At 57.6% G+C, this 23516-nt stretch overlaps 11 protein-coding genes and 5 non-coding genes across 16 annotated transcripts; 7 read left to right on the top strand and 9 right to left on the bottom strand.

The window, feature by feature from the left end:
* Positions 1-48: 48 nt before the first annotated feature.
* EHS24_002958 (uncharacterized protein) lies at positions 49-710 on the top strand (the record flags this gene model as incomplete). Its single annotated transcript, XM_028618667.1, has 2 exons — positions 49-330; positions 498-710. The coding sequence occupies 2 exons, from the start codon at positions 49-51 to the stop codon at positions 708-710; spliced, it is 495 nt and encodes a 164-aa protein (XP_028473034.1).
* Positions 711-931: 221 nt separating this feature from the next.
* On the bottom strand, positions 932-3020 carry EHS24_002957 (uncharacterized protein; the record flags this gene model as incomplete). The annotated part of the gene is made up of 6 exons (XM_028618666.1): positions 932-1026; positions 1086-1851; positions 1901-2112; positions 2256-2620; positions 2669-2817; positions 2877-3020. The coding sequence occupies 6 exons, from the start codon at positions 3018-3020 to the stop codon at positions 932-934; spliced, it is 1731 nt and encodes a 576-aa protein (XP_028473033.1).
* A 372-nt stretch (positions 3021-3392) lies between these two features.
* EHS24_002956 (uncharacterized protein) lies at positions 3393-5799 on the bottom strand (the record flags this gene model as incomplete). Its single annotated transcript, XM_028618665.1, has 7 exons — positions 3393-3521; positions 3579-3729; positions 3781-4114; positions 4158-4177; positions 4222-4957; positions 5041-5236; positions 5281-5799. 7 exons carry the CDS (start codon positions 5797-5799, stop codon positions 3393-3395), a joined length of 2085 nt encoding a protein of 694 aa, XP_028473032.1.
* Positions 5800-6091: 292 nt separating this feature from the next.
* Positions 6092-6874, top strand: IES6 (chromatin-remodeling complex subunit ies6; the record flags this gene model as incomplete). Its single annotated transcript, XM_028618664.1, has 4 exons — positions 6092-6099; positions 6184-6593; positions 6638-6777; positions 6815-6874. 4 exons carry the CDS (start codon positions 6092-6094, stop codon positions 6872-6874), a joined length of 618 nt encoding a protein of 205 aa, XP_028473031.1.
* A 260-nt stretch (positions 6875-7134) lies between these two features.
* On the bottom strand, positions 7135-8039 carry EHS24_002954 (uncharacterized protein; the record flags this gene model as incomplete). The annotated part of the gene is made up of 5 exons (XM_028618663.1): positions 7135-7423; positions 7480-7580; positions 7658-7677; positions 7741-7793; positions 8035-8039. 5 exons carry the CDS (start codon positions 8037-8039, stop codon positions 7135-7137), a joined length of 468 nt encoding a protein of 155 aa, XP_028473030.1.
* Positions 8040-8659: 620 nt separating this feature from the next.
* Positions 8660-9573, top strand: EHS24_002953 (uncharacterized protein; the record flags this gene model as incomplete). Its single annotated transcript, XM_028618662.1, has 5 exons — positions 8660-8704; positions 8797-8919; positions 8961-9008; positions 9053-9101; positions 9143-9573. 5 exons carry the CDS (start codon positions 8660-8662, stop codon positions 9571-9573), a joined length of 696 nt encoding a protein of 231 aa, XP_028473029.1.
* Positions 9574-9814: 241 nt separating this feature from the next.
* EHS24_002952 (uncharacterized protein) lies at positions 9815-10397 on the bottom strand (the record flags this gene model as incomplete). Its single annotated transcript, XM_028618661.1, has 4 exons — positions 9815-9845; positions 9889-10011; positions 10071-10116; positions 10286-10397. The coding sequence occupies 4 exons, from the start codon at positions 10395-10397 to the stop codon at positions 9815-9817; spliced, it is 312 nt and encodes a 103-aa protein (XP_028473028.1).
* Positions 10398-10854: 457 nt separating this feature from the next.
* EHS24_002951 (uncharacterized protein) lies at positions 10855-13179 on the bottom strand (the record flags this gene model as incomplete). The annotated part of the gene is made up of 7 exons (XM_028618660.1): positions 10855-11177; positions 11219-11646; positions 11686-12286; positions 12330-12408; positions 12448-12558; positions 12597-12687; positions 12731-13179. The coding sequence occupies 7 exons, from the start codon at positions 13177-13179 to the stop codon at positions 10855-10857; spliced, it is 2082 nt and encodes a 693-aa protein (XP_028473027.1).
* A 1061-nt stretch (positions 13180-14240) lies between these two features.
* EHS24_002950 (uncharacterized protein) lies at positions 14241-15473 on the bottom strand (the record flags this gene model as incomplete). Its single annotated transcript, XM_028618659.1, has 2 exons — positions 14241-14589; positions 14746-15473. The coding sequence occupies 2 exons, from the start codon at positions 15471-15473 to the stop codon at positions 14241-14243; spliced, it is 1077 nt and encodes a 358-aa protein (XP_028473026.1).
* A 414-nt stretch (positions 15474-15887) lies between these two features.
* Positions 15888-17044, bottom strand: EHS24_002949 (uncharacterized protein; the record flags this gene model as incomplete). The annotated part of the gene is made up of 3 exons (XM_028618658.1): positions 15888-16592; positions 16633-16910; positions 16957-17044. 3 exons carry the CDS (start codon positions 17042-17044, stop codon positions 15888-15890), a joined length of 1071 nt encoding a protein of 356 aa, XP_028473025.1.
* A 456-nt stretch (positions 17045-17500) lies between these two features.
* Positions 17501-17581, top strand: EHS24_002948. The gene has a single exon. It is a non-coding gene; the product is annotated as a tRNA-Ser (tRNA).
* A 323-nt stretch (positions 17582-17904) lies between these two features.
* EHS24_002947 lies at positions 17905-18002 on the top strand. The gene has a single exon. It is a non-coding gene; the product is annotated as a tRNA-Glu (tRNA).
* A 488-nt stretch (positions 18003-18490) lies between these two features.
* On the top strand, positions 18491-18570 carry EHS24_002946. Its single transcript has one exon. It is a non-coding gene; the product is annotated as a tRNA-Gly (tRNA).
* A 1009-nt stretch (positions 18571-19579) lies between these two features.
* On the top strand, positions 19580-19680 carry EHS24_002945. The gene has a single exon. It is a non-coding gene; the product is annotated as a tRNA-Pro (tRNA).
* Positions 19681-20596: 916 nt separating this feature from the next.
* On the bottom strand, positions 20597-20702 carry EHS24_002944. Its single transcript has one exon. It is a non-coding gene; the product is annotated as a tRNA-Leu (tRNA).
* Positions 20703-21214: 512 nt separating this feature from the next.
* Positions 21215-22996, bottom strand: EHS24_002943 (uncharacterized protein; the record flags this gene model as incomplete). Its single annotated transcript, XM_028618657.1, has 5 exons — positions 21215-21438; positions 21513-21695; positions 21735-22008; positions 22424-22608; positions 22648-22996. 5 exons carry the CDS (start codon positions 22994-22996, stop codon positions 21215-21217), a joined length of 1215 nt encoding a protein of 404 aa, XP_028473024.1.
* Between the last annotated feature and the right edge of the window lie 520 nt (positions 22997-23516).

Here is a 23516-nt window from a genome sequence, read left to right as displayed (position 1 = left end):
CCTCGATCCCCCTCCAACACCGTCTGTCCCATCCACCATCGACGCACAATGTCGGCCCCCTCCGACTTCCCCGACCTCCCCTCCGAGCTGGGCATGGACGCCGCCACCCTCGCTCGCCAGCAGCGCCGCGACGCCGTCCGTCGCCGTGTCCGCGCGTCTGTCCCGCCCATCCCCGAGCTCCGCTTCGAGCAGGCGTACCTCCGTTCCGTCATGCCCGCGCTGCACGCGCGTAAGGGCGACTTGCTCCTCGGTGCCCCCGGCGCGATTGAGGCTGGTCGCGAGGTCGACGTCAACTGGCGCGCGGTTGCTTGGATCACCCTCAAGGACCAGGTGAGTAACGAGGGAGGGCGTAGGAGGTGTTGCGGTGGTGGGGCGTGTGCAGCGTCGTCAGCTACGCATGATCCGACTTAGCTGTGGTTTATGCTGTAGCCCCCATAGCGCATCACTTCTCCCCCAACTTGCGCTGCACGACCAGCCAGTGATCGCTGACCCCGCAGGTCATCTCGCCACTCATCCAGGGCGTGTTCTGGGGCCTCCTCTCCATCGCAGGTGCCGGCGTCCTCACCTCCATGCGCGCAGGACTCGGCATGCCTACCCGCACAACAGCGGCTCCTGGCCAGATGCGGGACGGCGGCGCGCAGAGCTGGCGCAAGTTTGCGCAGAGCCCCGTTGGTGCGGCCGAGGTCGCGACTGTCGGCACTGTCATTTAGACGTTGTGGCTTTTTAGACGCAACACTCAGAGGAAAAGGTAGCATAAAGTACACACCACCACACCACACCACACCACGAGAGAGAAAAGAGCGAAGCGACAGAAGAGTTCGGTAGCCTGGGTTTTTGTCTAGTCGATTGCATACCTGCACAACTACAGCACCACAACACGTTTCAACTGATGCGTTCTAACTCGCTCATCTCCCCGACATATACGCGCGCTCTAGTCCTTCTTGACCTCGACCATGCTTGGGCGCAGCTCCGAGACCTTGTTGGCGCCCACGAGTCGGATGGCCAGCTCAATCTCGCTCTTGAGGACTGGACCACGTCAGCTATTGCAAGGGCCCACAGCGTCCCGCCCGTCTTGTTTTACTCACTGCCAACGGCGTGCTCGACGCCCTCCTCGCCTGCGACGCTCTGCGCGAACAGGAACCCACGGCCAATACCGACACCGTTGGCCCCGAGGCACAGCGCCTTGACGACGTCGGTACCGCGCTTGACGCCGCCGTCGATGAAGATTTCGAAACGGTGCTGGAGGGGCCCGATCGCGTCGGGTTCGTCCTTGGCCGTGAGGCGCTTGGGGTCGGCGAGCAGCTCGCGCGACGCGCCCGTCGAGCCGCGGAACTCGGGACGCAGGAGGTGCGGCGCCCACTGGCGGATCTCGAGGAGCACGTCGAGGGCCGGGCGCGTCGTGTCCAGCTGCCGGCCGCCGTGGTTGGAGATGATGATGCCGTCGCACCCAGCCTCGTAGGCCATCTGCGCGTCCTCGACGGTCTGCACGCCCTTGACCATGATGGGGATGTTGGTCAGGGTACGCACCCACTTGATGTCCTCCCAGCACAGGTTGGGGTCGACGCCGGCAAACATGGCCTGCGAGACGCCCTGCGTGTCGTCGCTCTTCTCGGACACGCCGCCGGCGGGCCCCTCAAACTCGCCCTTGAGCCGCAGGTCGCGCTCGCGCTTGCCACCCACGGGCGCGTCGGCCGTCAGCATGATGGCGTCAAACTTGCCCGCATCAATCTTCTTGATCAGCTCGGCGGCCTTGGCGCGGTCGCGGTTGACGTAGAGCTGGTAGAAGAGCGGTTGGCCTGGGAGACGCTCCTCGAGCATCTCGTCCATGCCGCACGACGCGTTGGAGGAGATCTGCGATGCGTGTGAGCTATTTTATCGTCCAAAAGATAGCTCCACTCACAGCCTGGATAATACCCGTGGAACCTGCTCCGCGGGTGAGGTTGATCTCGCCCAGAGGGTGGCCGAGCTTGGCCATGGCTGCGGGCGCGATGAACACTGGCAGGCTCGAGGGGCAGCCCATGAGTTCGGTGCTCGCGTCGCACTCGGCGACCTTTCGCAGAACGCGCGGGCGGAAGAGGACCTTCTGGTATGCAGTAGCGTTGGCGATCTTTGCTGTGAGAGGGTCAGCGGGTGGGAACGATGGCACTTGGGGGAGGACATCCAATGGATCCAATGCACCGCCCGACCCGACCGATCACGCGACCGGGCCGGTCCACCCGTCCTCTCCTCCCCAAAATCCACACCACAACACTCACTGATCTCGTCGTCGCCGGCGCTGGCATAGTACGCCCATGCGAGGCTGGACAGCAGCGGCTCGGCGACCTTTTCAAAGTCGGCCATGTTGATCACGGACCCAAGGCCCTTGGCCTCAAACTCGGCGCGGGCAGTGCGGATGCGCTCCTCCTCGGCGAGCTGCTCTGCCGATATCTTGAGCTTGATCTCTTCCAGCTCCTCCTCGGTGCCCACCAACGGGCCGATCTTCTTCACGGACGGAGGCAGGTTCTCGCCGTCCAGCTGGTTGGTCGGGTGTCGCGGCGCAAAGAGCGGCGTGACGTCGTGCGACTTGTTGGCGACGATGACGTCCCGGCCACCGGGGTGGTCGTCGAGAAACTCGGTCATGCTGGAACGCGGTTAGAGCTGCAACAAGGAGGAGACTAGTATAACCTACTCGTAGACATTGCCGTTGATCACGACCCACACCTCGGGTCCGTCGACGCGCTTCAGCAGCTCGGAAACGGGCACGCCCTTGCCAGTTGCGACGGTCTGCACCTTGGCGGAATCGAGGCGGATAGGCTCACGCGAGAGGAACAAGTATGCCTGTCACACAACGTCAGTAAACTGGTGGAAACCTCGGTCTGAGCTGCACGTATACGTACAGGGACGGCGACGGCAATGGACCCAGCGACCCAGCGGGACTGGGGCTTGCGTGCCGCAGTTGCAATACCCCGTCGGAGCGGGGCAGCGGTCTTGGCTGCGCCGCGAGCACGCGAGGCAAAAGTCGAAAAGAGTCGAGAGCTCATTTGAGAAGTGCCGGTGGGTATAGTGTACAGAGAACAACTAGAGAAAGCAAGATGGCATAGACAGATACACGCTGGGTCGAAGTATAGCAACAAGCTCGCCCGTTTGACTGGACCTCAGGAACTCGGAAGAGTTGCTATACCGAGAAGCCGAGGCGGAATACCCACGTGGTGGCCCGGTAAACCACGCCAAAAGTCGGCGTCCGGTTGTTATCATCCAATGAGCGTGTGCAAGTTGACCCACACAACCCCCGCAATGGGTTAATGTGGGGTTTGCGGTGCGCCGTCTCTCCGCAGCAGATGGCCCGTACCGACGATGGAGTAAGTGGTGTGGTGGGCGCTTTGCAATTTGTGGCTCGGGCCTGTGCGCCGTTGCTAGCGGATCACGGACAATCGCCAAAAAGCCAAACTGGAGCAAAGATAGGCAGCGTGTGGCCAAGCGCCTGGGTTGACCTGTTCGTTGTGCTCAGAGAGGGCCGTCGCGCTCGCCACGGTCGAACAGCGCTTCGTCAAAGTAACGCACAGACTAATGTCAGTTGCTACTTCGCATCCGCAACTCACCAGCTTCTTGCCGCCGAAGAACCGTCCCTCGAGTTCACGTGTGGCGCGCCATGCGCCAGCCATGCCGGAGAAGACGACGAACACACGGAGCGCGTCCGTAGCGTCCTCGGGTGCAGGCTCGACCATGTGCAGGACGACACGCTCGACAATACTGGTGTGTCAGACTCGTCGCAAGGTAATCACCCACCCATGCCGGGAGCACTCTTCTCCAATCTCGTCACTGAGCTCCTCGCCGGCATCGTCGTCGTCCATGCCCATGATGCAGATGATGCGGCTCGCCTCGCCAAACTTGTCGTGTTCCTCCCGTTGCCGCTCTTCCTCGTTGGCATTGACGATCCGGCCGCGCGAGTTGGCCGCCTGCGTCCACTTGCGGTTCTTGGCGTTGGCGGCCGCAGCGCGCTGTTTGGCGCGTTGACGTTTGGAGAGCTTACTCGTGTCCATGGGCTTGGCAACATGCTCGGCGGCGAGGGCAACCTTGATACCGTCTTCGCGCACGCCGAGGCCTGCACCTTCGGTATGGCCCCACCTGCGCATCACTGAAGAGTTAGTATGGTCGCATCAAGGCTCTTGTCAACTCACTTCGTTCGGCAAATGTACCACTTTGACTGAAGGGTCAGTAACTACCAGCACATACCAAACCTACTCTTCATCTGCAACAGGTTGAGGCGCTGGTTTGGGCGTCCCAACAAGCGCGGCGAGTTTGGCCGCCACAGCGGCTGCTGCTCGCTTCTTCTCATCCAGCTGACGCTCGTATTCAGGATCCGTTCTAGGCGGAGATGGCGCCGAGTACCGATGTGGGTGTGGGGTAGGAGGCTCCACCGGAGCCGCGGGATGTGGCGAAGCGTGCCCGACAGGTGGGGGCAGAGGAGCTCCGGCCATGAGATGGGCTGGAGGAGGGCGGAACGGTGGTGGACCACTGGGGACCGGTGGGGGTGCACCGGCGAGGAGGTGTGCAGGTGGTGGGCGGAAAGTAGGAAATCCGCCAGGAGTGCCGGCCGGTGGGAGACTAGGCGGCGGGAGGCTGGGCGGTGGAGGACCAGGCGGTGGGGGGCCTAGAGAAGGAACACCATGCGTTGCCGGATGGAACGAGGGCCGCGGAGGAGGAACGTGGTACGCAGGCTCTGGCGGTCGGACCGACATGGCTGCTCGTCGTGCAAACGCATCGTCACCTGTTGCGGCTTGAGACATGACAGCTCGACGGGCATAGGCGTCGTCCCCAGAAGCTGCCTGAGACAACGCTTGGCGCCTAGCATACGCGTCATCTCCAGTAGAGGCCACAGTCATAGCTACACGCTGCGCATAGGCGTCGGCGCCGCTGTCTGGGGGCGGGGAAGGCTGTCTGGGCCGCACAGCCGGGGGCGAGGGTAACCTTGCCCGTACTTGACCAGGCGAGTACAGCGTCTTTGGAGGAGCAAACGCCTTTGGTGCTGAAGTAAGCAAAGCACGGCTCTGGGAAGCTTACCATCACGTCGTGGTGCCTCGACACTGCTGTCACTGTAATAGCTGCTGTCGTCGCTCCCGCGGTTCGCATCGGCAGCAGCCCGCTTCTCTTCGCGCAGGCGTCTCCTGTAGTGTTGATACTCGCCCAGATCGTTGGGCGTGTTGGGATCATACTCCTCATCTGGCTGGAACGTGTGCACTACCTGCTGCCTTCTCTTCTGCATAGGTCAGCCCCTGCAACATGGTGCGAGAGAGAACCTACCTTCTTCTTCTTCTTCTTTTTCTGGCTGTCAGCCTTGCGCTTGCCGTCGCCCTTCTCCTTCTCAGCTGCTGCGAGGGTCATGGCTGGTGCGCGGATGATGGGCTCCCCATCAGTGCCCATAACAACCTCAACTTCCCTTGAGAGGGAAGACGACGAAGATGACGCATTGATGAGCACGGGTGCGGCCTCAAGGACGGCAGCGGACGTGACGGTCGATGGTGCCCAGTACGATGAGCCCGAGGTAGCGAAGCCCCGCTGTGGTGGTTGTGTTGCCTTTGGTTTGTTTGTCTTTGCCCTAGGCGCAAACTGGAGTGCTGTAAGTGGGGCAGTCGACTTGGACGTGGAAGGTTTGGGCGCAGAGGAAGGCCCAGCAGCTCCGGGCGCATCCGTCGTCGAAGGCGCCGAGGTGGAGGATGTCACTGGGCTGGTCCCATCTGCCGCTGCGACTGCAGCAGCACTCTCAGCTGCGAGCGACTTGGCCGTGTCGGACGAGAACTTTATGCCCGAAAAGAGGGACATGGCCTGGCGGATGAGGGCCGATGGGAGGGAGGTCGAAGATGTATCAACAGAAGTGGAGGACGATGTGGACAATTGGGCGGCGGGTGGATAACAATCAATCAACCGAGTTTGAATGCGGACATTGGGAGAATCAACTTCCGCGTCACATCTCCCGTCTCTCATCCACACCATCCACCACCATGTACGTCCAGCTTCCAATTCTTCGAAGGCAGCTGACACAACAGGCCACCACGATTTGGACGCGGCGGCGGACCACGCAAGTCCAATGCGAGCACACCAGGACCTGTAGATGATGGACCAGTGAGTTGCCGCTGATGCACTGCGTCACCCCCCTCGCCATCCTTCGTTACTCTCACTAACGTGCTCCTAGCAACTGGTAGACAGGCTCAACTACGCCGATACCCCGCGGTCATTCAAGAACACCAGCTTCACGTCCAAGCTCCCAGCGCGCACAGCGTCTGCGGCGGGCGCGAACGGCTTCAAAAAGAACGTCAAGCAGATCCTCACGCTCGAGCGCGAACGTGTGGGCGGCGGCGACGGCTTCCTGTCTGCCGCGCAGACGTCGGCCAAGGCGCGCGGCGAGAACATTGAGCCCGTCAAGAAGAAGAAGAAGGAGAACCCCGTCGGCAAGCCCCGCCCGCCAAAAGGACGCCGGAGCGGCGTTGCTACCCCGTTGACGCTCGATGACGACAGCAACATTAGCGGCACGGCGACGCCGATGGACGAGGACGGTGATGCCGACGAGGGCATGGATGTGGAGGTCGACAATGGCGTGCACCGCGAGATCATCACCTGTGAGCTTTGTATGTGCGAGTACCGTAGCTGATGACCTTGTCAGACCACACCCCCGCCGCTCCGCCTTCCCTCTTGCCTGCAAAGAAGTATTGCGACATCACTGGCCTGCATGCCGTGTACACCGACCCAAGGACAAAGCTGCGCTACAAGGGTCTCGAGGTGTGGGGCATTGTGCGGAACTTGGTGAGTTGTCATTTCGTAACGCATAGCTAACAAACAGGGTCCCGGTGTCGACCAGGCATACCTCTCGCTTCGTGGCGCGCAGACGTCGCTCAAGTAATCGTCGCCAGCCGTGCACGCAGGGCAAGTGCTCTAGCTTCTAGCAGAGGCCAGCTCAGAGGGGTGCGTCATGTTGTCCATATACCAATCCCACTGCGCAGATATCTCTCTCCCCCTTTCCCGTCGCCTCGCGCGCGTGCCCGAGCGCCAGCGTCTGCATAATACCACCACACCCGAGCGGGTTATCTATAGCCACTACGGAGCACATGCACCCTATGTACTGTACAGTCTAGGTGATGATGAGTCTGAGTTTAGGCCATTTTACTTGGAGACAGACTTGACGGCGGCGACCTCGGCCTGCCTGGCCTTCTCGACGGCAAGGGCGCCCTCGACGGCGGTGATCTTGGCCTCGTTGGCGGTCTCGTCAATAGCCTCGATGGCCGCGTCGGCGGTGATGAGCTCGGGCTTCTTCTTCTCACGGCCACCAAAGTACCAGTAGTTGACGAAGCGGGCCTCCTGGAGCGACTGGGCGGCAGCGTTCGTGGCGTGGCACGCGAACAGGAGGTAGTTGCGGGGCTGCACGCGCCATGCGAAACGCATGAAGATCATGCTGTTTTGTGGGGTCAGTTGTGGACACGCGGAGCACGAGCGAGTGTCACAACTCACGAGTAGACCGCAAGGGTAGGCGACATGACGCCGGAGATGTACTCCTCGTCCTTGTGCATCACATCAGCGATGGCAGCAAGGGGGAGACCCCAGTTGGCGACCTGTACGTGTTAGCGTGCGCCCCAATGTCCTGATGTCCTCCGCTGCCGTCGTTCGAAGAGGGACCTCGTCGACTCACTGGTCCCCAGAAGTGGGTGCCTATATCGGGTCAGCCGAATATCTCGCGCACGTACATCATGTAGCAGCAACAACACCACGTACTGAAGAAGTAGGAGCGCGCATCAGGCGACTTGAGCCAAGTGAAGAACCTGCTACTGTTTACGCATCAGCATCACTGCTCTCTTTGTGCGTCCAAGGTGCAAACGTAACGAGTGTGGGATGACGAACCGGCGGCAACGGCCCCGCACATCCCACAAAGTACCACCTTTTGCTTGGCTACTCACCCAGTGGACCTGCATGTTGGGACGCGGGGGAAACGTTCGCCGATGGGCAAGAAGAGCGCGCATGTCAGTGCCGTTGTCTGCGGGACCGCGCTCCTCGCTGGTGTGGACTCACGCCATGGTTGCCGATGATGGTGGTGTGCGGTGTGTTCGACTCGTCGCTCATGCAAAGAGACCCCACAAAGAGCTCCGTCGCTGGTGCCGCGGCCGCCGGGCGCGCCGGGGAAGAGGTGCCACACGGCAGGCGCCAGACAAACGCCGATTACAAATTGAATGGAGGGGGCATTAGGCTCCTTATGACTCCGTATTAGAAATGACGTATGGTGTGTTTAACCGCGCACTCGGTTGAGCCGCACAACGGATGATCGCTCCTCCGTCTCCGCAACCGAGGTGGTACGGGGATCGACAGCGGGCCCACGATAATGGTGGTGTCCGGTCCTCCGGTCTCTCCCTTATCAAAACGCACAACCGTGTTTGCCCGCGCATGCCGGCCACCCGCTGCAAGCTCTGGCAAGCTGTTTCTTGTCCCTGCAGCCCGTGCAGTGGTGCCCAAGTCATCTTCATGCAACCCCATCCTGCTCCAGGCTGCGTCATGGTCGTCCATCGGGCACAGCAGCAGCCTCCACCGCGCCGGCACAGCCGGGTACTTGGTGCCAAGTCGTTCCGATTGTCCTACGCGACCTTCTGGTTGTCGTTCCCACAACCGCTCCTTCTCTCATTCTAGCATCCACAACAGCACAATGGCAGACATTTCCGCACAGCTTCGCGAGCTGAGCACATGCGAGGTGCGTTCGTGCATTATAGACCTCCAAGGACGCTCTCCGTTGCTGCCATTGCCGGTCCCCCCAGTTCCCAGTTCCAAACGACTAACAACCAGATTTCGGATGCGCTCATCAAGATGGGTGTGCCGAGCGGTGGTCTCGTCCCAGACCTCAAGATGTACTCGCCTGTTTACGAGGCGGGCGACACTCGAGTCGCTGGCCCTGCATTCACCGTCGAGGTGAGTTGATCGTACCCCAGGCCAATCAACTAACAGTGAAGATGGTACCCGTCGGCCACGAGGACAAGAGCAAGCCCGCGCAGCACTTTGTGAGCTGCGCGCTAGAATGGGGAGGGCATCAGCTGATAGACAGGTCGATGCCGCGCCTCCAGGTAGCGTCATCTTCATGCAGACCCCACCAGGTAGGTCAACTTCAGCTTAACAGACTCTAACTCGTTCCCAGGCGTGCGCTCCGGCTGCTGGGGCGGTCTCATGAGCACCGCCGCCAAGACAAAGGGCGTTGTCGGCGCCGTCCTCGACGGCGGCTGCCGTGACCTCAACGAGCACCGCGAGCTCGGTTTCCCAGTCTTCGCTCGTGGCCACTCGACGCTGGGTCCGGGCACGTTCACGCGTGTGCGAGCTCTCAACGCGACTCTGACCATCCACCCTGTCGCCCCCGTCGCGGACCCGCCCTTCCCCTCCGTGACTGTTCGCCCGGGCGACATTGTGGTCGCTGACCTCGATGGCGTTGTCGTCGTCCCGCCCGAGATGGCCGAGGAGGTCCTTAAGCGCGCCATCCCTGCGCGCGAGGCAGACGAAAAGGTCCGCGCCGACTTGCTGCTTGGCAAGGGCGTTTCAGAGAGCATGCTCAAGCACCGTGGAAAGGCCCCGTAGAGGACAAAGTGGACGAGGCATAGAGCACATGGTAGTGATACAGATGAATGAATGCAGGAAGGAAGGAGGGTCTGGTGCGTGCACCCAAATGCTGCCAGGCAAGACGTCTGCTGTCAGCTTCATTGGGTCTTCGACTAGCTGCACGCACCCTCATTTCTTGCTGAAGCCAGTTGTTGGCCAAAGACAGCGGCACGCTCTTATCGATGTTTGCGGCACCGAACATACAGTACGCAGCGGTTACCTATGTCTCAAGGTAGTCCGCCGCAGTGAGCCTGCATGTCAGCTCGGGGTTGCTCGGACGTACGCTGAACTCACAGCTCGAGGGCAATGTAAGGATCAATGCGGTCCTGGAAGTCCTCGCGGATGTCGCTGCTGGCAAAGTCGGCGTACTGGACCTTGTACTGCAGATACTCGATGACCTTGAGAAGGATGATACCACTGATATAAAGCGTCAGCGTACTATCCTTTAGTGAAGAAGCCGGCATGATAGGACGTACCGGTATTCGAGCCTGACGGTCTTGTCCTTGGCCTCCTGGAATGCGGCTGATGGGGTTAGCTCATGCTCTCTTATGCGCTAGCTGGGCGATGACATGTTTGGGTCGCTGCTGTCTCGCGGTGTCATAGAAGATACAGCGGCAATCTACCTTGGCTCTTATCCTCATCGCTCGCGCGACCTATAGCCCACAGCGCTGAACGTCAGAAAGACACTCACAGTCCTCGTCCAACATCGACCTGAGCGTCTGGCTCGCCATAGCAATACGACGGGGAACGGAGAAGGTGTACCCGTCCGAGGACTCGAGGAGGACGAAGTCGGTGTCCGCCATGGTGCAAGGCTTGGTATATGGGTGATGATGATGGTTGACGCGACTGGGCAAGTTCAGCTCAACAACATTACGCGACGCGGAGGCAGATTGGGGATCGGGATTGTGAAATCCCCAGGTTGTACTGATTTTGAGGTCCACTGAACTTCGTCGGTAAGATGCGTGACTTGTAACGGGATACTGGGGCAGGCTTTAGGGACATAAAATGTTCATCTACAGTAAGGAAAGATAGTGTACTCTCTAGACCAACCGGTTGGTTTGAAAGAACAGGGCAAAGCTGTTACGACGGGCAACAGTCGCGTGGCCATGGGGAGATAACTTATGCACATGCATGCTATGCGATTTCTACCAGATAACCCTTCTTATACATACATACACGGGAGGAGCAGTTGGGATGGACCCCTGTCCCCATCCCTTGCACAACCCCCAAATGCGGTTCAGACGCGAGATCCTTGGGGTCTCAATGTGCTCCCACATTCTTCCCCCTCGACTCCTCCTGCTCAATCTCAGCAGTCATTGTACGCTCACTGAGCGGCACCGAGGGGGAACCGCTGTGACCCGTGTCGGCAGTGACGGTGCCGATCGTCTTCTCCTCGTCCGAGTGGTCACCTTCTCCCTTGTGGCTGCCCTTCTTGCGCTCCTCGAGCCACGCCTTGGCTTCTTCCTTGAGACGCGCTTCGTCGTCGCGCTTGAGGGACACACGCTTGACAAAGAACAGGGTGATGAAGAACGATATGCCCGAGATGGGGATACAGAACCAGAAGCAGCCATTGATGCCCTTGGCTGTTGGCTAGTTAGCAATCCGCATCCAAATGCCAACTCACAATAGGCCAGACGGACATACTCGATCTGCGAGTCTGTGAGGCCAAGCTCTTGGAGTTCTGTTGGTGCCTGGAGGATCTTGCCCACCATGTCGGCTGTGAACGCAGCGTCGAGCTTGGAACGTGCAATGTTGTTCATGATCGCAGCGCTGATCGCCAGTGCCACCGTACCGCCCAACATGCGAAGGAAGTTGCGTAGACCTGTGGCGATGGCCATGTCCTGGCGCGCAACCGAGGCCTGGATGGCAATGAGGCTTGTTTGGAACGTGGGGCCCGCACCAAGACCAATGATGACCTGGTACCCGATAAGGTGGGCCTTTGGCGTCGTGGGGTTGACTGTTGATATGAGGCCAAGGCCAATGGTCCATATGAAGAAGCCGATGAGGAGGGTCCATTTGTAGTCGCCAGTCTTGGCAACCATAAATCCAGAACTGCACAGTTAGTCATTGGTATGGGGAAGATTGACTTACAAGAAGACGAAGAAGACCTGGACGAATGTCAAAGGCAGCATATCCACGGCCGCTTGGATTGGGGTCTCTCCACGGACAACCTGCAAGTATTGTGGCAAATAGTAAAGCGTCACAAAGAAGCCTACACCGTTACCAAACGTGGTCGCCATGGATGCCGAGACCGTCTGGTTCTTGAAAATGTACATGGGCGCTAGCGGGAGGGGGATGAGCTTGGCTTCCATAAAGACCCAGAAGGCAGCGAGGAGGAGACCGATGATAAGTGGCGCGAGCACTGCCGCCGAGGTCCACGAGTACGTCGTGCCAGCCCATGACAGGGCGAGGAGGACGAGCATGGCCCACACAAGGGTGAGGACTGCGCCGTAATAGTCGATTTTCTTGAGCTTTTCCTTGGCAGACCCAGTGACTTTGCGCAAAGGCAAAACGAAGAAGATGACGACAAGCGAGAGACCCGTGATTGGCAGATTGATGTAGAAACACCATCGCCAGCCGATCTCTGAAAAGATGCCTCCCAGTACGGGACCAAGCGAGTTTGCAAGTGCCACGACGCCACCTGAAATGCCTTGAAACTTGCCACGGTCTTTCAGTGACACAATGTCCGCGACTGGAGGATTGTCAGCTTTGGCAAAAGTTTGGCAAGAGCTTACTAATGATCAAACTGAGAGTGAGGATGCCTCCCGCGCCTAGACCCGAGATGGAGCGGAAGACAATCAGCTGGATCATGGTCTGGAGGGTGAGTTGGTGTAGCAACACGGGGCAACTCACCTGTGCGCACGCAGCACCGATCGAGCCAACCAGGAAGATCATAATGTTGGCAAGCAGCACCACTTTTCTCCCAAAAATGTCAGACAGGCGACCGTACAGTGGTTGGAAGGACTGGCAAGGTCAGCTTTGACAGGAGGGGAAAAGCTTACAGTAGATGTGAGCATGTAGGCGGTGCCAACCCATGATGAAATGTCCGTGGCGTTGAACACCTTGCCCAGTGTTGGCAGAGCCGTCGTTACACTAAGGTGTCAGCTGATATTCGTCAGATTCAACTCCAACTAACATTGTCTGGTCCAGAAGAGCACAAAAGAGGGCGCAGCTCAGGCCAACAAACACGACGATGACCTGTTTGATGGGGAGCAAGTTGGTTTGGTCCTGGAGCGCATACTTGGGATCGACGGCGGAGGTGTCCTTGGTTTTACTGCCGTCCCCATCCCCGACAACATCTACTTCTACTCTTGTGCAGCGACACTCGGTGTCGTCTTGCACATCGTGTGACTTGCGAACAGTGTCGGGTTTGGCCGAATCGAACTCGGGGTCACGCGACTCGTCGCTCGGGAACTTGTGGCAGTGTTGTTCATGGACACGCTCGCCCACAGCGCCGCTCCGCGGTTCCCTCTCGTCTGCGTGGCGGACATGATCATGGTCGTGCTCGTGGTGTTCATGGTGCGTGTCGAGGATAGACTGGTCAATGTCGTCGACAGCGTATTCGCCCGTCTCGTGCGTTGCCATGCGACGGAAGGACTGGCCGGCCAACGCCGAGTTTGTCGACCCAACGCGACTGAGGGGGACGGGTTCCAACAGTGTGCGGGCAGCAGCAGTCCGTTGTCGACTGGTAGATGGTCCTGGGTCCCGATTCTCTGCTCGAGGCTCACAGGCCGTCGAGGCTATCGATTCTGCCCTGTTGGCCATGGCTTGATGTTGTGCTGCTCCCTGGGTATCTCATTCAGGGGATATCCACACAATGTGGGGCCAAAAGAGTTGATCCTAGAGATCTCCAGAGCCCACGGTGACAAGCAGTGGTGGAAACTTGGATTTGAAGAGCGCACAAGAGTCGTAGAGGTCGCGCAGTGACACGTAGTGAGGTTACAAGAGGGAGCATGCAGGTTGTGTTGTGCGGTTAAAGCATATGAACTCGGTATTCTGTGTGGGCAGAGCAGAATGTCGGCTGAATCCGACACCCTCCACCCGGCGATGGCCGTTATGTGAAATGCTCCCGCCGCTGTTTCTTCCAGATATCACTGCTGACATGTGACAATCAGAGCCGCGCTCTCCTGAGGCCGTACATGGCGTCTACATGCCCGCTGCTGCTGCGTAGAGTGACCGTCTCTGCAATTGTTGCAGCGGTTCACAGTGTCTTACGAATTCCACAAACGGAACCAGTCAGCCACCCGGCCACTGATCCACTGACGACGATCAGTATGGATCTGCCGCGGTTACTACGCAGTTCTTCCGGTGTGCGGCGGCCGTCCCGATGGCCGCCTCACGCTGCACACATTCCTGCTACGCTGACACTACGTGATGCGAGAGTGGCCATTGGTGTACAAGTCTCAAGAGTCCTTAATGTGGGAGGGTGCGAGATTGCTAACCGGCTGCCAGATCGTCGTACTGCCTATAACCTACCCTAGCTAGCTAGCTACCCTATCCATCCTCGTTTCACGAAAGGCCGAGCTTCACGACAGCTCCCATGGCGGCCCGTACCAAGCACTCCACAAGCGCTGACGTTTCCGTTAAAACACAGGGGTACAACAGGTTGCTACATTCTAGTAGCCTACCACGGTAAGAAATCCGTTTCAGTCGAGCCAGTCGAGATATTCCTGCTTGACGCTCTTCATTTTCTGAATGCTCGCCGTCTTTCCAAACCCGGCCCACGCCTTCCGTAAGGGCCGGCCCACACGGTCGAAGTCCCACCACGTCTCGTTGCCGAGCATCTTGGACTGGTTCCACGCCGCCTCGGTCCCAAGGATGAATGGCACTTCCAGGTTGTGCGTGGCACCCCACACACTGCCTTTGGGTTCGTACTTGAATACGTAGGTGGCAGTCGGGTTGTGTGCGTCGTGCATTTCGGCGTCGTTGGCGAGGGTTGAGTTGACATACTCTGCCAGAGTAGCTGCAGCAGCCTCAGACATGTTGGCGCCCAGCCTGAATATCAGCTTTGTCTGCACCCGGATTCAATGAGACACTCACGCCCGCATGTCATCTTTATTCCACCCATTGACCAAGGGCAAGCCGTGTACAGTGATGGGCCCGTTTGCATTAAGCGGAAACCACGGTACCTGCAGTCCGTCACCTCCGTACGCATCCACCCTCCAATCGGTGGTGTTGGACGAGGCCTGCAGTAGAGCAGACAAGTTGGCTGTGTATATGTCTTCGTTGAGGAAACTTTCAAACTTCCTGCCGCACTCCTCTGCCCAGCTGAGGTTGTGTGCCGTGAGCTCTAGCGGCGCACTCTCCATGATGCCTGCGTGGAACAGACCCTTGGCCTCTGGAGTGCGGTACAGGCAATTGACACTGAGTGCACCTGCACTCTGGCCAAAGATGGTGACCTTGTCCTTATCCCCGTCAAAGTCACCAATGTGCTCCTGCACCCATTTGAGTGCCTGCACTTGGTCCCCGATACCGGTTGGCGTAATGTTGCGTTCAGGCATGTACAGGAATCCGAGCGGGCCCAGACGATAGTTTATCGTGACGACGACTACCCCTTCCCTGGCGAGCCGCGTGCCGTCAAACCACGACAGCACGCCGCCGAGGTACATGTACGAACCGCCGTGAATGTACACCATGACGGGGAGCTTTTTACCAGTCCTTTTCGGTGTGAAGACCCGCAGTTGGAGGCAGTCTTCGCTTTGCAGTGGGTTGCCGGGAATCGGACCAAGGATAGCCTGAAAGGCTGGAAAGGAGGTTGGTAATTGCGGGCAGATGGTCTCTGGCGCCGGGTCGAGATATGAGAGGTACTGCGACGGCGCAAAGCGCTCCGCCACTGCGTACCGATAAGGACCAAGGTTGCTGATATGGGTAGGTGCCATTGCAACTGAGTAGGAGATTTGGGTAAAGACACGCGATGAAGTTGGTATAAATAGCCCACAGCAGCCAGTGGCACAGAATACGTTGGAGCATCTGCTGACACAGGCCGTCGCTGATATTGTTGCTCAGAAGAACACCTGACAAGAAAAGCGGAGTTGTTAACAACAGTGACATCCACAATGAGGATCACATGCTAATAGGAATGGACGCAGCATAAGTCCGAAATGGCGTTTTAATCTGTGCGTTTGGCTGCAGTGACCTTGAGGTACCTGTCGAGTCCCGCCCACCAGCTGACGACTAGCTCCAGCCTACGTAGTCTGACAACACCTCCTTACGGCGCTGGCACAATCGTGAAACGCGTTGAAGGTGTATTTGATTTCTTATTATGCTCGGTTCTACATACGTGGCATGTTCAATCAAATGACCTCAACGTTGGGGATGTGGTCGGTGCCTACGATCACCATGTGTTGCGGGGGTACGAGTTTCCACTCGTTCCGGTCGTACGTGCTGGGCTCGCTGGCAACAATCACGTGCCGCCCGTGTTCCTTCCTGGGCTTGGGGCCCTCACGCTGGCAGTGCCCAGGGAGTTGAGGGTAGCCTTTGTCCGGATGGCCTTCGTACAGCCTATTCATTGTTGCACCTGCAACAGTCGATACGTAAAGAGAGGGAGGTTCGCGGGGCTGTGGAGACGCGTAGCGGATAGCAACGAGTGACGAACCGTCCGTGACCACGAGGTTGAGGGCCGAGTGCGGGGCAACGCCATTGCAAACGGCTGAGCTATCCTCCTCCTTGTCCTCTTGAATGCACTCGGCAACCCAACCCTCGAGTTCGGCCAGGACCACGCGCATGGTGCTTGCCAATTGCTGCACGGGGTACTGCTTTCCCTCCAAAAGCTCTGCCCAACCGGCTGCCGTTCCGGCAACAAGACGATCGAAGAAAAGGGCAGCCATGTGTTCGCTGTCCGTCGTACCAAGGATGGCATTATGGGCGGCTCGCCCACGCAGGGAGGTGAGAAGGCGGAGCTTGAGCTCGGCATAATGCGACAACACCCCGTTATGCGCAAACGCATACCGGCCGAAAATGAATGGGTGGTTGTTTGTTTCGACCACCGGTGTGAGACCCTGCAAACAATCAGCGGCCGACGCATGATACCGTACTCACCGTCCCAGCTCGGATATGGGCCAGTAGACCTTTCGAGCTCGTCCCGGCTGCCAATGATTTGAGGTTCAAGTCGTTCAGCGCCGGGCGAATGCTCTTGTAAACCACGGGGCGCATCCTAGCAATGTCGGAACTGCTCTTGCTGCATGGGTCAAAGTCGCTGGCGGTGGTCGTCCAGTATGCGATACCGTAACCGTCCATATTGGTAGTGACATTCGGCGAGGATGTGCTATCGGATGCCTGGAACTTGACGTGAACGTGAGGGAGGTAGTGGTCATCAACTGCCGTCCCGTCAGCCATCGTTCCGCGTGCGCCGGACGCACTTACTCTGTTTCAGCAGGGAGTGTCTCGGCCGTACGAGCATGTCCTCGACAAGAGCCTCCTCGTCTGATACCATACAGAACCAGCGACACATGTTGGAGATGAGATGGATGGTTCGGGATGGAGCAGGCCAGAGGTTTAGTAGGGGACGCGGGACGGGAAACAACCAACAACCACTACGTCATGTTGCCCAAAATACCGCTCCCATCACGTGGGCCACCAACACCATTCCGCTTGGGACAGTCGGTTTGAGATGATACCGTCTGCTGAACTGCATGAACTGCTACCTCACTGATGACGCTCCATGTGCGTGCAGGCAACAAAGTGGAGAAACTGTAACATCGCTGACCCAAATGTCGGCGAAATCGCCCCGTATCTCGGACACTAATTCAGCCGCCGGAAACAATCCACACACATCGGCAGTGGCACATCGGCCTTCCTCCGACCAACACCCTCTTACAAAACGTCCATTTTCTCATGCAACAATGCACACACAGCTTGCATATCGACATCCACGGCATCGTCTCATGCAGGAGAACACAGCATGGCTGGCAATGTGGCGGAGTGGTTAACGCGATTGACTCGAAATCAATTTCCTTCGGGAGCACATGTTCGAATCATGTCATTGTCGGATGATCTTCTGGGAAGCTTCTCAGAGGAGAATTACCTTTTGGCTAGTGAAGAGAGGCATCCGGGGAAGAGGTGGGGGCTGTGTAGAGTACGAGGTAGTTGAGCATTTGTGGAACAAGCGCTGAGGTGACCAGGTCCATGGCACTGTCCGTCGAGGCTCTGACGGTCGGTCGGTTGGCGCTCCCTTGTGTCGTGTTCTCTACCGGGCGAAGGGTGACCACCGCAGGGGCCAAATTTCGTCCCCAAACGGGTCAGACCTTGGGATTTACAGACGTGAAAGAGACAAAGGCTCGCGGTGGGACGTGACGGAGCATCAACATCGCCTCTTCGCTAGTATATCGGTTAGTATAACCGCCTCTCAATAGGGAGTCTTCCTAATAGGAACATCGCGGTAGAGCAGGGTTCAACTCCCTGGCGGAGAAGAAGAGCTAGTTCAACTGGTCTCACCTTTTTGCAGGTGAGCGCAGCAAGGAGAGGGTTCGAAGACGAGGGCAAGGACGTTAAAAGCACCAGAACTCGCCTGTCGTTTATGTTTTCACGCAATATGCAGTAGCGTAGAACTCGCAAGCATGTACTGTGCCGTAAACGCAGCAAGCTACACCTACGAGAGACTGTGGTGCACCGAAATAGAGGGAAACGGCATGTTGGGTTGAAGAAGGTCGATGAAAGTGGCTGATCGGCGATTTTCCCTGAATTTTCGCCGAATTTATTCTTCAGGTAGTCTTTCAGGTGTTTGGTGACCCCACAGTCGTCCTGACCAGCAGTTCGTCTCGAATGACTTCCAAATTGACACCAAACGTATCTTATGCCCCCCAGCACTACTGCAGCCCTCTCCTCAAGCTTGTAAACTTCTTAGAAGGCCAGGAAACCCTCGTCGAGCGCCGATCACGAGCTTCAACTCAACATCGCCACACCGTTGGTGAAACGGTATCATGCGTCGTTGCCATGCGCAACATCGACGCGGCAGGGGTTCGACTCCCTTACGGTGTACATGAAGCTTCTGGAAACACCAGAGGTCATTCCTTTTGGCCTCCAACGTTTCGGGAGGGACACGGGTGACCCAGCGGGTGGTGGTGATGGAAAGTGGCAGGTGGTTGGTGTTTGTCATTTGGCTGCCGACTATCCGAGGTTCCGGGCATGGAGATGGGGAACTGGTATGATTACCAGTCAATGATATCTCTAGGCAGAGCGACAATATCGTTATAGGGAGCATCAGGGGATACCTAGTCTATTTACAGACAGCATGTTAATTTCTGTATCTCAAAGCACGCTGCCTAGATCGTCGTATGTTCGGTAAAGATATCTGGGGTCTCTCACCACAACCTTTAGATCCTCCTTCACCTGTGCTGCAAATTTATTCTGCAATTTGACTTGTAATGGGCCCGACAACCAGATTGCCATGCGTATATGTGGAGACTTGTCGCTGGCCCATTTCCGCTGGGCCGCCATTGTGTTTCTTTCACACTGGCCTCTTTGGCTGCACCAGCGTCTGCTTGGGCAACACGTTCTTCCGTCTTTAAGCCAAATCCGCGATGTGTCCTCTATTGACCGCTTGTTGACAGCTTGGGAGCCAACATTGTGCCCGTCAGCAATCGCAACGTTTACCACAAGCTTTGTCACCCAAGTACAGTACACTGCCAAACTCTAGGAAAGGTGAGAAATGAATAGTGTCATGGTTTCGGGACATCTTTAGAGAACAGTGCGGTGAGTGCCTCAACAGCTGAATTCTCCGCATGGCGGTACCATAACAAGTGGTCTGCAGCGACGAGACGTCCCTTCGGCCGTCCCCGTGGACACTAAGCAAGCGGGTGGCAAAGAATTCCGAACCACCGTTACTTCCATTGCAATTCGTTGCATTACTGGCCTAACACTGTCCTTGCACAAGGTAATGTCTCGCACCAGAGTATCGAGTACGTAGACCTACTGCATACTGTTTCCGGAGGCAGTTGGCCTGTACTACATAATGGCACCAAACACACCAGGGCATAAAAAACGCACGGCTCCGGTGGTGTAGTAGAAGCATGCCCCCTTCGGGCGGTCTGCTGTCCGAGATGTCTATCTCATTGGGGGTGGTCCTGGGTTCAACTCCCAGCCGGAGCCTTCCTTTTGCCATTATGGGACTCTGTAGGACAGCTTTTGGACGTTGGACACGTAGGTGAACCGAATTGGACGTCGAACGGATGAAATGGACTCCGCGGAGCAGGAGGAAGGAGATCTGTCTGTGTACGTGCAGCACCTACCTCGTTGCTTCGCGATATGCATGTGGCTGTCCATATACTTCTATCCGACAACCTTTCATCAGATCAACACAAGTTATTCCCAGCAGCGTTGGTACCGTTGGGGTAGTGAATAGCATGTCCGTGCTCGAGCGTCCCTTGCCCTCCGCCCCCTCGCGGGGGTTTCCGGGATTCTGTTTCTTCAGTGTATACCTTTTCCCTCACCGACCTAGCCGACCTCTAATTGTCCACGCTTTCTATCTCGTCGGGAATTCGCCTCACGAGCAGCTTTCGCTGCTCAAGACCGACGATCTGCCCTCGCGAGAACAGATCACCTGGGAGTTGAGTTGACCTTGAGACGCAGCAGAATTCGTCCCAAGACCATGGAGCCCCCGTGGTACCCCAGTGGGGCTTGAAAGGCTCGTTGCCCTATGACTTGGCATTGCCAACTTCAAGCTCGGCGGTCAACGTTATTCGTCGAGGAGGGGTCGCGGCGGGTGGAGACATACGATTGTTAGTCGTCCGCGTACCACTTTGAATTCAACCTACAGGGGCCCAGTGGTTGGGCACTCCCTTGTCGCCATGGGCCTCAGATCTTCGCCAAAGAAGTCTTCTATCTGCGGGACATGTGGAGCATTGGATATCGGAAAGAACCAGAAGGCATCCGCGCTTCCCGAAACATCGACCCCGAATGTGGCACTCCACCAAACCTCTCGGAGACATCACCTGGACTGTCAACCATCATTCCTATGCATACAGACACCCAAAAAGGTTGGCTTGGGAGGCAATGAAGCCCCTTTTGACGAGAGTGGGATTCGAACCCACGTCCGAAGACTGCGGATGAACTTCCTCAAGAAGAAGAAGAAAACCTTAACACAGCGCCTTAGACCGCTCGGCCATCTCGCCGATACATTTTTGTCGTTGCCCGCTGGAACGCGCCCGTTCGTCATCCATGCTGTTTGAAAGTTCACGTCCAGGCCTATGATGACAAGGGCTGTGGACGAGCAAAGGGCACAGGAGAAGGATAAGAGGCGTGTGATAACGTACCTGAACAGCTCGTGCAGTTCGTTATTCCTTTCTCGGCGAACATGTGACGCCCTTCGCGGCGACGGCTTTCACAACAGTGAAGGACTGCCACAGTCCCTATGGCCTCTGGCGTTGCTGCTACGATATGAATGCTGGCGGGAAGTATCTCTTCCTTTGTGAAAACGCTCTAACACTGGAGCTTGAAGTCATGAGCAGCGATCGACAGAGCACTTGCTCGCCTTATCAGATGTGCTTGATCGTGGCCTCACGTAACTTGCGGCTGCAGGAACCAACTCTTGTCTCACACTATCATTGATCTGTACTTGGACGTATTCCCCATCCTCGATTGCACTGGAACCACACACGCACACACACACACACACGCCCTCGCCTTAGTGACGGCCTTCCTCCTCGGCGCCTGAATAGTCCGACGATGTGTCGTCACGAGGATCCTCATAGTCGGTTTTGTCCTCCTTCAAGAGGCGCTTGACGTCCTCTTCCAGAATCGACACACGAGCCTTGAGAGTCCCAATGTCGCTGGCCGTCTCATCGCGCTTGGTGGTGCGAGCTGAGAGGACTTGGGAGGCAGCAAAGGTGGTGGGCCCGGTGGTGTGTTCTGTGTACGTCAGCGCTTGCCGACACACACGGTGTGCCGCTGGCACAGCTACAGGGGAGTGGTGGGAATCTCACTAGGAGTAGGGGGTATGGAATCCACCCGAATCGCCAGTTGGTCGAGTTTGGCCGACAGCTGGGCAATGGCAAGGTCGGTCCCCTGTGAAGAGCGAACGAGGTCGCCTGAAGCCGTGACGTCGGCAAGTTGCTCGGCCGGGATCTCGCTGGCAGTGTCTGGTTTGGTTTCGTGGAACGGATGTTCTGAAGTTGTCAGGATCACAAAGGTACGTAGATGCATACCGAGGGCTGCATTGTATACCTGTTCGGCAAGGTCATGCGCTAGCTCGACCTCGGCAGAGTGTTTGTCCTTGGCGCTGCTGCGGAGGACGTTCAGGAGGTCGAAGATGGCAACGAAATGCGCTGGGTCGACTGGAACAGGAACCCCACCAAAGCACGCAGCGGTCGCACGTAACGTGTTGAGAGAGGCATTCCCGTGTATGTCAACAAGCAGGAGCTTGAGGGGGATGTGGATGGGTTCAGGCATGGTAGGCGAGATGAAGCAGGAGATCACAACCTGCGGGAGAGACAAATGTGAGAAGCGTCAATGGCCCAGAGTCAGTCGGTGAGGTGACGAGGGGACGGAGGCACAGCACACACACCCTGTGACGAAGTGCTCACAGGTGTCGTCATACTCACACTGCACTTGCTGTTGTGTGCCCGATACAGTCACATAGTTACAACAAACAGATAGGAAGCACACAGAACTTGCGGTAAGGGGACATACACTACTCTCTCCTGTTGCCTGACAACATAGAGTTTCTCGCTTCCAGCATAGTCAGCTGGGACGTGAGGCTCTCAATCTGGCTGGCAAGGTCGTTACGCCAGCTGCTGCAGGTCGGACAGGTACATGGCCTCGAGTGAGAGACTGGACTCTGGACGGTGGGGCTCTGCGCGGGTGTCGCCATGCCATAGCGAGACGAGTGGCCAACCGCGGTGTCTATGCGGCTAGAGAGTTGATCCAACCTGTTGTCCATGTCGGTGCGGATTTCGTCCAGCTTCAAGTCGAAAGGTGTGGAGAAGTGGTCCAGCCGGCCGTACAGTTGATTCAGTTTGTTGTTCAACCGGTCAAAACTGGCTGGGTTGACGCCAGGTTTGGTCCCAGCAAACGGGTTGCCTGATGGGTCAGCCGTTTATCTCAGCAAAGGATACCCACCGTTAGAGGCCTTGCACGAATCCAGGAGGAGAGTGTCAAGGGCTTTCTGGACCACCATGAATCTAGCCCCGTACCGGTTCTTGGCCGTGGTTTGCTTGCTGGTTTCGTGACATGCATCCCAGATGATCTTGAGGTGGTCTCCCACCACAGGGGCCGGCATCCCACCATGCTGGCTGGCAATGGCTCGTAACAGGTGGATACCGGCGGGTGTTGGGAGATCCGGCTGCCAGGGGAACCAAGCGAGGATGACAGGGTCGATAGGAAGCACCGTGCTGGCGGCGAGGAAGTTGAGGGCCGACATGGAGCCTTTGCCCCTCGCATGGCCAAACATGGGGGTGGATGGCGACATGAATGTGGTCTCAGTATGGTGTTACGAGCATGAGAGAGAGTGTGTATGTTGAAACAGAAGATTGCTGACGGAGACGAGGCACACGGCGTGGCCACCGGTTGTCATGAACGGGCCGTCTCGATCGGGACGGTCCGCGGGTCGGTGTTTTATAGTGCGACGACGGGAAGCTTCTCGCTAACCACAAAAGGTGCTAAGCCGCTCCACAGGGTTCATGGGATGTGACTTCATAGACCTTTTTTCCAGGAGCAGATATCAGAAATACATTCGGACGCATGAGAACTTGGAGAGCATCGACAGTATTCCGGCGTGAGTACGGCTTGGCGGCCGGGAAGGTGATGTCACCTAGTCACCTGCCTCTTTAGATTACGGACCGGTGAGGCACGGCGTCGTCTCCGAGATATTGCCGACGTTAACTTTCGCGGGTGGCGGAGGCGATGGTCTGATGGTCACAGATTCCACCCTCTTGTGGCAGGCATTCGAGTTGTTCTCCAAACTGGGGCGGTGTACTGTCCTACAAGAC

The sequence above is a fragment of the Apiotrichum porosum genome (genome assembly GCF_003942205.1).
Source record: "Apiotrichum porosum strain DSM 27194 chromosome Unknown scaffold_14, whole genome shotgun sequence".
Classification (NCBI taxonomy): Eukaryota; Fungi; Basidiomycota; class Tremellomycetes; order Trichosporonales; family Trichosporonaceae; genus Apiotrichum; species Apiotrichum porosum.
The sequence above is the reverse complement of the archived record's forward strand: the minus strand, read 5'-3'. Positions and strand labels throughout refer to the sequence as shown.